Below are 14,182 nucleotides of genomic sequence, written 5' to 3' on the forward strand. Positions count from 1 at the left end.
ATAAATATGTAGAGCGGAAACAGAAATACTAGGACTTCACAAAGACTGGCCTGTACGAAATAATAAAAAAAAGAGGCCCAGTAGGCTTATGGGGAAAGTAGGCCTAGATAAACACAGCAGGGAAAGTTTCTGTGATGAGATCTGTATAAAAAAAATAACAGGTTATTTCGTCACTTCTTTGTGTATTGAAGAAATATGTCGTTTTAATATCGCATTTCTGTCGTTTGTTAGATATTAAAAATGTTAGAAATAAATGAAGGAGAATATCGTAATCTGGTATTCGAGCCACATCACACCAATCCCCGTAGGAAAGTAGTGCCACCAGTGCTTCTCACGCGGTGTACTGTAGGCAATTATTTAGGTTCGTCATCCGTGCCCTTTGGCTGTTTGACTCCTTCAACTTTGCCATCCTCCTGTTTTCACACACGCATGTATATTAAAAATAATCAACACACAATCACCGTGTGTAACAGTAATAAATTTCTGACTCACATCTGTATGGCATGTTTGGCAGCAGCCTTGCCTGTCAATTGAAAGACCTGGGTTCGATCCTGATGTGAGTCAGAAATATATATATATATATATATATATATATATATATATATATATATATATATATATATATATATAGGTCTATAATAGATTAACGCACCAAACTCCATTGAGCTCTTAGGGATCAGCAACTGACATTTTATCCCGGACTCCGTCACCTCCTCCACTCTTCCCCCCCCCCCTTCCCCTAAACCCCTCCCCTTCCTGGCTGAAAAGGAAAAACGGGATGAAGAAAAAGAGCTTGATCCACTTAAGCCCTTGTTGATTACTCCGGAAGACTAGGCAAAGGTAGAGTATATATACTGTATACCTAAAAGGAATCAGTATGGATTACGTTGGCTCGTTTCTTCAGGAGAAATGTGTATGGGATGGAAATGACTTGTATTGGGCTCCATTAGTTAATGCACGTAACTGGAATTATTGTATATAATGTGTTTCTCCTCAGGCAAGCTTTTCCCTGCAGAATTTAGTCCTATCCTGCTTTTGATTAAACACCGTAACATTTGTTGTTGACAGCGTAACATCTGTAGCAGCCTTCCATAGTTCCAGCGGTTTACTTATCAGCGCTCAGGTCACTCCCTGTTCTTTTCCTCTTCTCTGTAGAGGGGTGGGGGGGTGGTGTTAGTGCCTTTAATGCATCTCAGTCGGTGCACTGTAGGCATTACTTAAGGTTCTTTGCAGCTCCCTTCGGCCCCTAGCTTCAACACTTTTCTTTATCTTTTTATTACACGTTTGTTTATATTACCTTTCTTCTGTCTTTCTTTCTACCCTCTCCTAACATTTGTTTCAAAGTGCAACTGCGAGGTTTTACTCTTGTTACAACTTTAAAAATCTTCTTTTACTCCTTATTTCCCTCTCAGCGCTGAATGACCTCATAGGTTCCAGCGCGTGGCCTTTAGCCTAACTTTTATAATTCAATTGCGATTCCAGTTTTCCTCCTCTTTGTCAATCACATTCTTCAGTCTACATCGCCTATGGTTTATTTCCTTCCTTCACTTTCCAGTCGTTGTCTGCTGTTCACACTCCACCCATAACTACCAAGAATAACTTTTTGTACCTTTTAACTTCGTTATGGGAAACATAAGCTGAGCGCGGAATCCATTACTTACCCCCCCGTAAGGGGGTAGTGCCGTCAGTGCACCTCATGTGGGGCACTGTAGGCATCACTTAAGATTCTTTGCGGCGTCCCTTCGGCCCCTAGCTGCAACCTCTTTCGTTCCTTTTGCTGTACCTCCATTCATATTCTCTTCCTTCCATCTTACTTTTCACCCTCTCCTGACAATTGATTCATAGTGCAACTGGGAGGTTTTCGTTGAATGACCTCATAGGTCCCAGTGCTTTGCCTCTGGCCTAAATTCTATATTCAGTTCAATTCAATCCATTATTTAGCGAATGGAATCCAGCGTTTCCAGGACACTGTTTCTGTGTATCAAACTGAATGTCTAAAGTCTCTTAAGTAAAGCCTTTTGGATCTTTCCTAGATAGTGACCCCCAGGGGTTTTAACCAGGTATGTATCCACCTTTGCGACGTGTTTAGCACGAGCCCTTTGGGGATTACCGTAAAAATATAGACAGAAGATTGTAAATATCATAAAGATAATGACCCCCTAGAAATATTAGTCCTAGATAATGACCCTCGAAAACCCTTGGGGGGTCACTGTCTAAGACAGATCCAACCTTTTAGCTGTTCAAGATATTTCAACCTTGTCCCCATAAGATACTGTGACTCGAACTGCTGAATCACTTGCTAAAAGCATAAGTGCCCTTCTCATCTTAGTTACTTAAGGTAATGCCGTCAGTGCACCTTACGTGGTGCGCTGTAGACATTACGTAAGGTTCTTTGCAGCGTCCCTCCAGCCCCTAGCTGCAACCCCTTTTATTCCTTTTACTATACCCCCGTTCATATTCTTTTTCTTCCATCTTACATTCCACCCTCTCCTAACAATTGTTTCATCATTATTTTCAGTGCTGAATAACCTCATTCTCAGCGCTCGGCCTTTGGCATAAATTTCATATTCCAATTCCAGTTCCAACTATGGCGAGGCAGTTGCTTCAGGCGTTTAGAAATATTCCAGGAAAAACCATTCGTCATGTGACTTCCAGCTTTTTATTATTTTCTGTTTTGCTTAGACAGTATATATTACATCATTTGATATTTTTCTGCCTCTTTTCCCCACTGTCATAATCCTTCATTTATTGAAAGATTACATTTATTTCATTTCTTGACAGATTATATTTCATTTCTTGAAAGATTACATTTATATAGTTTCTTGGAAGATTACATTTCTTTCATTTCTTGAAAGATTACATTTATTTCATTTCTTGAAAGATTATATTTCTCTCATTTCTTGAAAGATTACATCTATTCCCTTCTTCCCATAAGCCTGGGCAACTTAATGACATGAGTATTCCCGTCTCGTCTCATTGTATAACTAGTGAGAGAGAGAGAGAGAGAGAGAGAGAGAGAGAGAGAGAGAGGGAGAGGGGGGATTCATTAGTAAATTTTCCCGTCTATTTCTATAACCAGAGAGAGAGAGATTCATTCATAACGTTTTGCAGTTTCGGTAATTATTTCCTTTTAGATTCACCTACTATTCTTGAAGTATATGATGTAAATGAAATACAACAGTATTCATGTTTTATCTTTATTTTCTCTTTGGTTCCAAAGAAATATTAATACACAATGCTGATACTTGTTCATTGATTCCACTTCATTAGATCAGTGAATTTCACTGAGTTACGAATAGCTCTTATGCACGCACACACACACACATACACACACACATATGTATGTGTATATATATATATTTATTTTGTATGCACAAGCTTTCATACGTATATGCATTTATTGATGCCGGTATTTCAAACATACATTCAGACATCAGTATTTTCACAAACTTTTGCACTCAGATACAGTGTATATACATATGTATATTTCTCTTCACAAATAATATATATATATATATATATGTATATGATTTGATTTATATACAACATATATAAGCATGTATATATATATGTATATATACATATATCTATAAAGTATAATCAATATCTGTTCATGAATGAATATCTGTATACACAAACATTGTAATAATATATAGACTCTACTGATTTCCTCTTATTAAGTCGGGATATCAACAACGGATCTCTGCGAGCTAATGAATATCATTAGAACTACGTTAAGCTTAATATCACTCGAACTTAGGTATCTCCAGGTGTCCAATATTTTCTATCGCGTAGAATATCACTCTTGTCGTCTATGGCTACGATTTCCTTTCTAATAATAGGAAGAGTTATAAGTTCTAAGTAAATATATGTAATATATGTCTCTCTCTCTACACTCAGAGTCTATAGTCTGTCTTTCTTTGGAAGCGCGAGAAAAAACGTCACTCTTCTGTTCCCGTTTTCTTTCGGTCGTTGGAATAGTTCCCTGCGACCGATAAAACAGGTCCTCGTTCTTTGCAACTCTTCGACGCTCTGTCCGTTTCACGTTTCCCTAAAGCTAGATCACATACGGTTTTTGAGTCCTACTGGTTTATGTATAAATGTTAAATGTTTATACATGTTTATTTTGTATGGATGTTTCCACATCCATTACGGCATAATATTACTTAATATTCAAAAGTGATGATGATGATGGTAATGAATAAAAAAATTATCACTGCAGAATGATGATATGGTGATGATAATGATCAACATTATCACCGGTTTTATTTTCAGGTTCCTCAGTCGCTGATGATGACGATGATGATGATGATGATGATGAAGACGACGAAGGTGATGACGATGAGTGACGTTTGCTGGCGTGATGACGAGGGTAAGACGATGATAACATAGTTCATCCATTTGTTCACATTATTTTTCATCACGTAAGGAAGTCTTCTCTCTGTCTCGACTCAACTGCAAGAGGAAGATTAGCCTTTACCTTATCGAATATTTTACTATTCCTCTCTTTATTCTTTTTTCCTCTCTCACTTTTCATTCCGAATATTCCGCTATTCCTTCCTTTATTATCTCTTGCCTCTCACTTTCCATTCGGAATATTCTGCTATTCCTCCCTTTATTGTCTCTTGTCTCTTACTTTCCATTCCGAATATTCCTCTCTTTGTTATCTCTTTTCTCTCACTTTTCATTCCGCTATTCCTTCCTTTATTATTTCTTTTCTCTCAATTTTCATTCCGAATATTCCATTATTCCTCTCTTTATTATCTCTTTTCTCTCACCTTTCATTCCGTTATTCCTCTCTTTATTATCTCTTTTCTCTCACTTTTCATTCCGTTATTCCTTTATTATCTCTTTTCCCTCACTCTTCGTTCCGAATATTCCGCTATTCCTCTGTTATTCTCGTTTCTCTCAATTTCCATTCCTTGCTATTCCTCAATTTCTTGAGCAGTTTTGCTTTTGTTCTCACGTCATCGTTCCTCCCCCCGTCACACGTGACGTCACATAATTTATAAATCACCCATTCATTTATTCACTCACTCATTCATTCCTCACGAATATGAAAATATTGCTGACGTAATTCATTCACTCGACTCCATCTCTTTTAATTCTCAGTCGGGTCAATTAACCTGATTTGTGTTTTGGGGGAGACGGATTTTAGTTTTATTCAACATTTTCTTGATTTTCTTTATTCGTAACTTTTTGGGGGGTTTGTTTATTTATTGGGAGACGGATTTTCTTAGAGTTTTGTTGAACATTTTCTTGGTTTTCTTTACTCGTATTTTTTTGGCTTGACCATTTATTGTTTTTAATTTTAATTTTTGTTTTGGATTTAATATTCTTTCACTTCTGGTAGTTTTTCTTGAATTTCTTTTGTCATATTTTTTTAGCTTGATTATTTATCATTATTAATTTTTGTTTCTTGGGTTTTGATATTGCGTGTCATTCTTTCACTTCTGTGGTTTTGGCTTTGATATTACTCGTTTTCTTTAATTTTATTTTGGCGTAATGCCTAACTGTTCACTTCGGCGACCCCAAATATTTTCTTCGATGTGCATCAACTTCGATAAACGGCCGAGACCTTCTTATTTAATCACCTCACAACGACTTGTAAATAAAAAAAAATGGAAATGAAGGGAACTATTGGAAACGAAAATGTAAACAAAAGAAATCCGGATAAAAAAATATCCGGATAAGAAAAAATCCGGATAAAATAATATCCGGATTAAAAAAAAAATCCGGATGCGACAACGTCCATCCGGACGTTTATAGGATGACGCACTTGTCCGGCTTGAGTATGGTCCGTCTGATGACGTCAGCGCCGTTGCTCTCGGTCGGCGAGTCGTCGCCGCTGGTGGATTTGTTGGCGTTGTCGTCGTCACTGAGGCCGCTTCCGGTGCGTGAGATGCCCGAAACGGTGGCCAGGGTGGCCCCCGACGCCGTGGAGAGGGCGCTGGAGGACTTGCGGCGCGACGTGAGGGACAGGTCGCTCAGGGAGAGGCGTATCCTCGAAGGCCTTCGCTCTTTCTTCTGCGGGGTTGAGAGGGAGAGAGAGAGAGAGAGACACGTGTTAAGTTAAAAGCTAAATAAAACTTTCACAACAGAAGCAATAATAATTAATAAAACAAACAGTAACGTACGAAATCCAAAACAGATCTAATAGATAGATATATAGAGAGATAAGTGATATATATACTGTATCTATATATATATATATGTATGTATATATCTATTTTATATATGTACGGTATGTATATACATATACATATATATATATATATATATATATATATATATATATATATATATATATATATATATTAAATTTTATTTATTGTGTGAATGTATTTTTATTTATAATACGTATTTAAGTATAACTTTTTTTGTTAGTCTTACGTGAATAATTTCTCATAAGAGTAATTATAAACTAACAGATTCGGTATTTGCTAGTCAGTTGTCAATACAACGACAGTGAAATATTTCATTTATTTGCTGACGTTCTTACTTCTATTTATATCCGGTGTATTAATAGTATCAACGTCAGCTGATAGTTTTATCCAGTCCAGTTTTGGTGTATATTTTATCAATGTTCTTTTCCTATCTCGACTCTGTAGTTTTTAAAAGTCTCTCTCTCTCTCTCTCTCTCTCTCTCTCTCTCTCTCTCTCTCTCTCTCTCTCTCTCTCTCTCTCTCTCTCAAGCACCGTGTGTAATTAAGGAAGTCGAAGCGAGGTAAAATACGAACCGACCTTATATAAACTTCCGTAACCTTTAAACTTTCCCCCAAAAGTCAATATGTTTTCATGCTCCTCGAATTAATTGCTCCATACCACAAGGAGGCAGGGAAGGAATGTAAAGACTGTTCACCACATACACTCAGTTGTATGTGTATTTATCTTTCTTTATATATATATATATATATATATATATATATATATATATATATATATATATACATACATATATATATATATATATATATATATATATATATATATTATATATATATTATATATATATATATATGTATGTATGTATACATAAATATATATTCACCACCTACACTCAGATATATGTATTATATATTTTCTATACATATTATATATATGTGTGTATACATGCGGTATATATATTATATATATAATACATATATACATATATATACAGTATATATATATATATATATATATATATATATATATATATATATATATATATATATATATATATATATATATACACGATTATAATAACTTTTGTACGTGATTCATTTATCACAAATTACCACAGGTGAAAAATAAGAGACGGGTTGTAGGTCCTGACCGGTTTCGACTTTATTTCCAAGCCATTGAGGGATAACCATGGCTAAGATCTTACTGGATATGACATGATTTACCGAATAGAAGTTCTGTTTCGTCTCAGATCACTGTCAATAGGAGTGACTCCGATAGGCAGAACCGGACACATAACATAAATTCGTGTGTATATTTAAAAGGTCAGTGTATCATACGACTGCAGAGTAAATGTAGAAATACTGAGAAAATATTGCTTTAGTAATTAACGGTGCCTCGCTAGTCGCCCATGCATGATCCCGGGTGCTTTGAACTCGGCCTTGGAAGCAATTGCTGTACGAAGGCTTTTTCTCTCCGTACGAGTTTGCTTTACTCTCTCTCTCTCTCTCTCTCTCTCTCTCTCTCTCTCTCTCTCTCTCTCTCTCTCTCTCTCTCTCTGTATGTGGTTATATATATATATATATATATATATATATATATATATATATATATATATATATATATATATATATATATATATATATATATATATACGAGCATAAGCGAATCCACAGGAAAATGACAGGCAGAAGTTCAGTACCAAGCGCTTTCACGTTTGATATTAAACGATATTTGTGGCTTAATATTTCTTGAAAAACATATTTATGGATTTATATACACATGTATGTGCATATATATATATATATATATATATATATATATATATATATATATATATATATATATATATATGTGCGTGTGTGTGGGCATTTATCTGTCTGTCTCTCCTTGCATGCAAGTGTGTATGTATGTGCATGCGTGCGTGTGTGCTTGTAAGTAAAGTGAAAGACAACCCCCAGCCACAGCTAACGCAAATTTATTCGGTCACCCGATTATCGCAAATGGGATTCTGCAGAAATAATGGATTGAAATGTCAACTCAAACAGCCATCTATCAATCATTCGGAATGCATCCATCATCTTAAAATTCCCCTCCTCCTTCTTCTTCTTTCTCTTCTTCTTCTTCTTCTTCTTCTTCTTCTTCTTCTTCTTCTTCTTCTTCTTCTTCTCCACGTCCGTCTCTTCTTCCTCCTCCTCTATTCCTCTTCCTTCTTCTTCTGCTTCTTCTTCTTCTTCTTCTTCTTCTTCTTCTTCTTCTTCTTCTCTTCCTCCTCCACGTCCTCCTCTTCTCCCTCCTCTTCTTAATACTCCTCCACCTCCTCCTCTTCCTTCTTCTTCTCCTTCTTCTTCTTCTTCTTCTTCTTCTTCTTCTTCTTCTTCTTCGTGTGTGTCATTATCATTATTGTCGTTATTCGGCTCTTTGTGTACGGGAATCGAAGCAAAAGTAATAACGCTAATGACAGGTTCGATTGAATGTTGTTTCATTGTTTATCATTTTCTCCTTAATGTTTTTGTTTTTATCTACGGCTTTTATTAATCTGTTGGTAAAAAACACGTGCAATTTTACCCGTGGTTTTGCTATGAATAATAATAATAATAATGATAATAATAATAATAATAATAATAATAATAATAATAATAATAATAATAATAGTATTATTGTTATTACTATTATTACAAGATGAAGATTCGCAGAACACCCCCCACACCTCCGCCCTAACCCCCCACCCCACCCTAACTCCCCCCCTCCTTCAATCCCTCACATTCTTGTCACGTTTCATAAATTTGTTTTATATATTTTTTTTTATGATTTTCAGTTGTGAAAACTATTTCCCGGTGGCTTTCCCTCTATAGGACAGTAGTTTTCCCCGGGTGCTTTTCTTTTATTTCTAAAAACGAATGTAAATCCCTTTTCAGCAAACTGAATACGTGTATACTCTTCTACTCCATAACAGTTGCCGTGTGAAGTTTTTTTTTTTTCTCTCTGAAGTTTGAACACGTGGAAGAGTGACACTTGAAAGCGTGCCTTTATGTTATTTGTTTTATTTATTTGCTTATTTTTTTATTGTCTTGTTTTTTTTGTTTTATCGTTCTCATTTATCTGTCGGTTCATCGTCATATTATCGCGTCTCTCTCTCTCTCTCTCTCTCTCTCTCTCTCTCTCTCTCTCTCTCTCTCTCTCTCTCTCTCTCTCTCTCTATATATATATATATATATATATATATATATATATATATATATATATATATATATATATACACATACATATACATATATATATACCCCTTGATTATTAGCACTTGAAACAAATTACGTCCCAAGCGCTAATTAATCCTCTCTCTCTCTCTCTCTCTCTCTCTCTCTCTCTCTCTCTCTCTCTCTCTCTCTCTCTCTCTCTCTCTCCACTAATGGGCTCGAAGGTTCCACTCGACATGTTCAAGAGCTGCAATCACAGACAAGAACTCGAGAGGCCCACCGTCGTTTTGAGTTGACCCGAGCGTGCATGCCGAGGACGAATTTCCATGGGGGACAGGTGAAGTGGGCCAGACTCGGCGAGTTTCGGGAAGAGAAACCGGTTGATGAATAGATGGAGAGATGGATGGATGGATAGAGTGATAGACAGAGAGACAGATATATGAATAGATAAATAGATAGAGAATTTAGGGAAGCGAAATAGATAGAGATAGATCCATGGATAGATAGAGAGTTGAATTGATAGATTAATAGATGGATTGATAGATATGTAGAGAGTCGAATTGATAGATTGATAGATAGATAGAGAGTTGAATTGATAGACTGATAGATGGGTTGATAGATAGATAGAGTCGAATTGATTGATCGATAGATAGATAAAGTGTGTTTTGATACTTTCGAATTTGCAGATATTTTGATTGACGAACAATATTACGAGTATTTTCCAGTAATTTTACTTAGTACCCCTTCTCTCTCTCTCTCTCTCTCTCTCTCTCTCTCTCTCTCTCTCTCTCTCTCTCTCTCTCTCTCTCTCCCCACGCACGCGATAAGTGTGTCCTGAGAGAGATAGAGAGAGAGAGAGATTTGACTCTGTGTATCCTAATGACGTGTGTTGATTAAGCATTAAATAAATTGTAAAAATAGCTTTTGTTTCCGTCTTCCGTTTGTCAATAGAATCTGTTGGGAAGTAAAATATTAGCCGAGCAAAGAATATTGAGAAAATATTCTTTACAAGAGCTTGAAGATATTTGAAGAATTAAAAGGAAAAAATTGCTGTGTGAAAAATACTGAATAGTTTATCGTCGGAAAAAGAAGAGAGAGAGAGAGAGAGAGAGAGAGAGAGAGAGAGAGAGAGAGAGAGAGAGAAATGCTGGAAAATAAGGAATAGGTGTGACGAATGCCGGCATTAAACTTCATATTTTCCTTCGTTACCTAACTAGATTCTTTTAACAGTTAATGCTTTTAGCAGTTTATGCTTTTAACAGTTAGACGCTTTTAACAGAGGAAAACAACATATAAAGTAAACTGAAATATGATTGCACGTGGAACATTCTTGCAACTATTTTTTTAGTTTTCTGAAAAGAAAACTATTGTGCCGGCTTTGTCTGTCCGTCCGCACTTTTTCTGTCCGCACGTTTACTTTCCGCCCTCAGATCTTAAAGACTGCTGAGGCTAGAGGGCTGCAAATTGGTTTGTTGATCATTCACCCTCCAATCATTACACATACCAAATTGCAGCCCTCTAGCCTCAGTAATTTTTATTTTATTTAAGGTTAAAGTTAACCATAATCGTGCGTCTGACAACGATATAGGATAGTCCACCACCGGGCCGTGGTTAAAGTTTCATTGGCCGCGGCTCATTCAGCATTATACCGAGACCACCGAAAGACAGATCTATTTTCGGTGGCCTTGATTATACGATGTACAGAAAACTCGATTGCGCCGAAGAAACTTCGGCGCATTTTTTACTTGTTCAGTTTTAATCCGAAGTCGTTCATATTTTCGATTGTGAATAATTGCTTAATTCATAACGATTCTTGACTTATTGCATTCGTTCAGCCCTTCGAATATTCACTGCTTTTGTTTATGTTTTCGACTCTCAAGTTATTGGTGGTTATTAGATTTCCTTTTCTCAAATTATTGTTTTCAATCATCTATGATTTTTCAAGATTTTAATTCCAGTTGTCCCTAAGATTCACAGGTTATTGATTCCAGTTACCCGTGCGATTCTCAAGTTTTTAATTCCAGTTATCCTTACGGTTATCAGTTACCGCTTCCATTCATACTTTCATGCTGGAGTTATTATGCTCATTCGCGTTTTAAATCCCATGTCAATGTGATTTCAGGCCTATTCAAGAAATGAGTTAGTGAGCTACTCACCCCTCCTGTCGAAGCTTACACAAATAAGCCCACCTTTAAAGAATAGAAAAAAAAAAAAAAAAAAGTTCTCACCTCGTCCTTGCCGAACCCGAAGGTGAGGACCAGGAGCTCCTTGAAGACCAAGGTCACGTTGAGGTTGTACTTGGCGGAGGTCTCGACGTAGACGGCGTTGCCCATGTTCTCCGTGACGAAGGTGTTCGCCTCTTCCCAGGTCACCTCCCGCTCCATCGACAGGTCGACCTTGTTCCCGACGAGGACCGTCGGGATGTTGTCCACTTCTGGAGAAAGACAGAAAAGAGGTCTGTCAGCGGGAAGTTCTAAAAAGCTCATTTTTATGCTTAAGTTTAGAGGGTTACTTCAAGGGAGACAGGCAGACGGGGAACATGCTGGACAGGGAAGGGGGTAGTTCGTGAGATTTTTTTTTTTAAATTTTGAGACGGACAAAGGGAATGTTAGAGTGACGGACAGACATGTGGGCAGTGCGCAAATAGTAAACGCCAGACTGACAGACAGACAGATGGACAGATAAAGAAAATGTGCAACAAATAATTCACGATGCCATCAGTCTAAGAATGAATTCATTTTAATATCGATACATGTACGCAAAGGGACAAAATTATAGTAAATCTATACGATATACACTTCATTTCCCCATGTTTCTGTCTTTTTTTTTTTTAGCATAATAAGCATCAGTCAGTCCTTACAGAGACAAGGGTGGTGTTTGCGTGTGTGTATGCATGTGTGTGTGTGTGTGTGTGTGTGAAAGGAACAAAAAGATGATAGTAAATCTCTAAAATCTGTACTTCATTTCCTCATTTTTCTATCAATTTTCAGCATAATAAGCATCAGTCAGTCTTTCCAAAGACAAGGAGCTTTTGTTTGTTTGTGTGTGTGTGTGTGTGTGTGAAAAGAGCAAAAAGATAGTAAATCTCTAACATATACACTTCATTCCCCCATGTTTCTGTCACTTTTTCGCATAATAAGCGTCAGTCAGTCTTTCCTAAGACAGAGGCTCTATTTGTGTGTGTGTGTGTTGTGTGTGTGTGTGTGTGAAAGGAACAAAAAGATGGTAAATCTCTAAAATCTGCACTTCATTTTCACGTGTTTCTAACTGTCACTTTTTCGCATGATAAGCATCAGTCAGTCTTTCCAGAGAAGGGGGGCATTTGCGTGTGTATATGTGTGTGTATGTGTGTACGTGTGTGTAGAAAGGTGGGGAGCCTGTACGGATGCAGTGACAAGCCCGGCGTCAATTCCATACCCGCGGCAGGTGAGCCTCGCCACACCTTCCCCCGAGGTGACGTAGGAAAAAACTAACGAGCCAGCGTTAAGGAGACCTGACTAAACTGTCACGGCAAATCAGTGTTGTGTTTCGCTCGCGCTGCAGGATTTGACCTTTGTACTTTAAGTTAAATAGATACGTTTTGTCGTGCGTAGGGGAATTCCACGAGATCTCTTTTGTGTGCGTAGTTTTATTGTTCCATTCGTGGCTTTCGTCGTCCTTTTTCTACACAGAGACTCCACCTGATGCATTATTATTATTACGAGCTTGTTGGCGCGCGCTGGAACACGGAACTGCTGTCTCCCCTACCTTCCCAGTCCCCTACTTACCCCGCCCCACCCGGAGAGGACAGACAGGTTTGCAGGAGGCGGGTGGATGTCTCCCCTACCCTCCCGTTCCCCTATCTACCCAGCCCCCACCCGGGGCGAACAAACCGGTTTTCAGGGGGTGGGTGGCTGTGTCATGTCTCCCCTTCTGTCACCCGGGGGGGTGACAAACAAGAAAAACCCATTCGGATTATTATTATTATTATATTATTATTTTATTATTATTATTATTATTATTATTATTATTATTATTATTATTATTATTATTATCATCAGTAGTGTTTGGATGGAACAAAATTTTATGTACTTTACTGAATCTATAGTGTCTATCTCTGTATGTGGCCTTGAGCTGAAATAAGGATTGTTATTATTATTATTATTATTATTATTATTATTATTATTATTATTATTATTATTAACAGTGTTTGGGTGTGGCCGTACATTTATCTCGTGTGTACTTTGTTGTATCTACCTTGTGTATCTCTGTGTAAGGCCTTGAGTTGAAAAAAGGATATTATTATTATTATTATTATTATTATTATTATTATTATTATTATTATTATTCAGGAAATAAACTCTTTTCATAAGGAACAAGCCCACAGTGGCCATTGACTTGAAATTCATGCTTCCAAAGAATATGGTGTTCATTAGAAACAGGGTGCAGAAGGTAATGGGAAATAAAGAAAGAGGGTCCCGCAAGGGGAGTATCCCACGACCAGTTTTTAAATTCTTATTTATTTTTTGAACGTTTTTTATATATTTACAACGCTGCTTGTGGTTACTAGGTAATAATAATAATAATAATAATAATAATAATAATAATAATAATAATAATAATAATAATAATAATAATAATAATAATAATAATAATAATGAGGAGATGAAGAGACATTTCCTTTCATTTGTGTCCAGCCAGATTTTCCATCGATGCTTGTGGTTACTGGATCATAATAATAATAATGATATAATGACAGTAACAATGACAGTAATAATGAGGAGATGAACGGACATTTCTTATCATTTGTGTCCAGCCAGATTTTCCAACTTTGCTTGAGC

At 36.8% G+C, this 14,182-nt stretch overlaps 1 protein-coding gene across 2 annotated transcripts in view; it reads right to left on the reverse strand.

The window, feature by feature from the left end:
* Positions 1 to 3,183: 3,183 nt before the first annotated feature.
* The window catches only part of LOC136846609 (ras-related protein Rap1-like), a 48,139-nt gene continuing 37,140 nt past the window's right edge, over positions 3,184 to 14,182 (reverse strand). For both annotated transcript variants that reach the window (XM_067117502.1, XM_067117501.1), the window contains exons 3-4: positions 11,591 to 11,796; positions 3,184 to 6,027 (exon numbers count right to left, since the gene is read on the reverse strand). In XM_067117502.1, coding sequence (XP_066973603.1) covers positions 5,764 to 6,027; positions 11,591 to 11,796 — 470 coding nt within the window. In that variant the 3' untranslated portion in view covers positions 3,184 to 5,763. The remainder of the gene's footprint in view (positions 6,028 to 11,590; positions 11,797 to 14,182) is intronic.

Source organism: Macrobrachium rosenbergii, chromosome 15 (assembly GCF_040412425.1).
Source record: "Macrobrachium rosenbergii isolate ZJJX-2024 chromosome 15, ASM4041242v1, whole genome shotgun sequence".
Lineage (NCBI taxonomy): Eukaryota > Metazoa > Arthropoda > Malacostraca > Decapoda > Palaemonidae > Macrobrachium > Macrobrachium rosenbergii.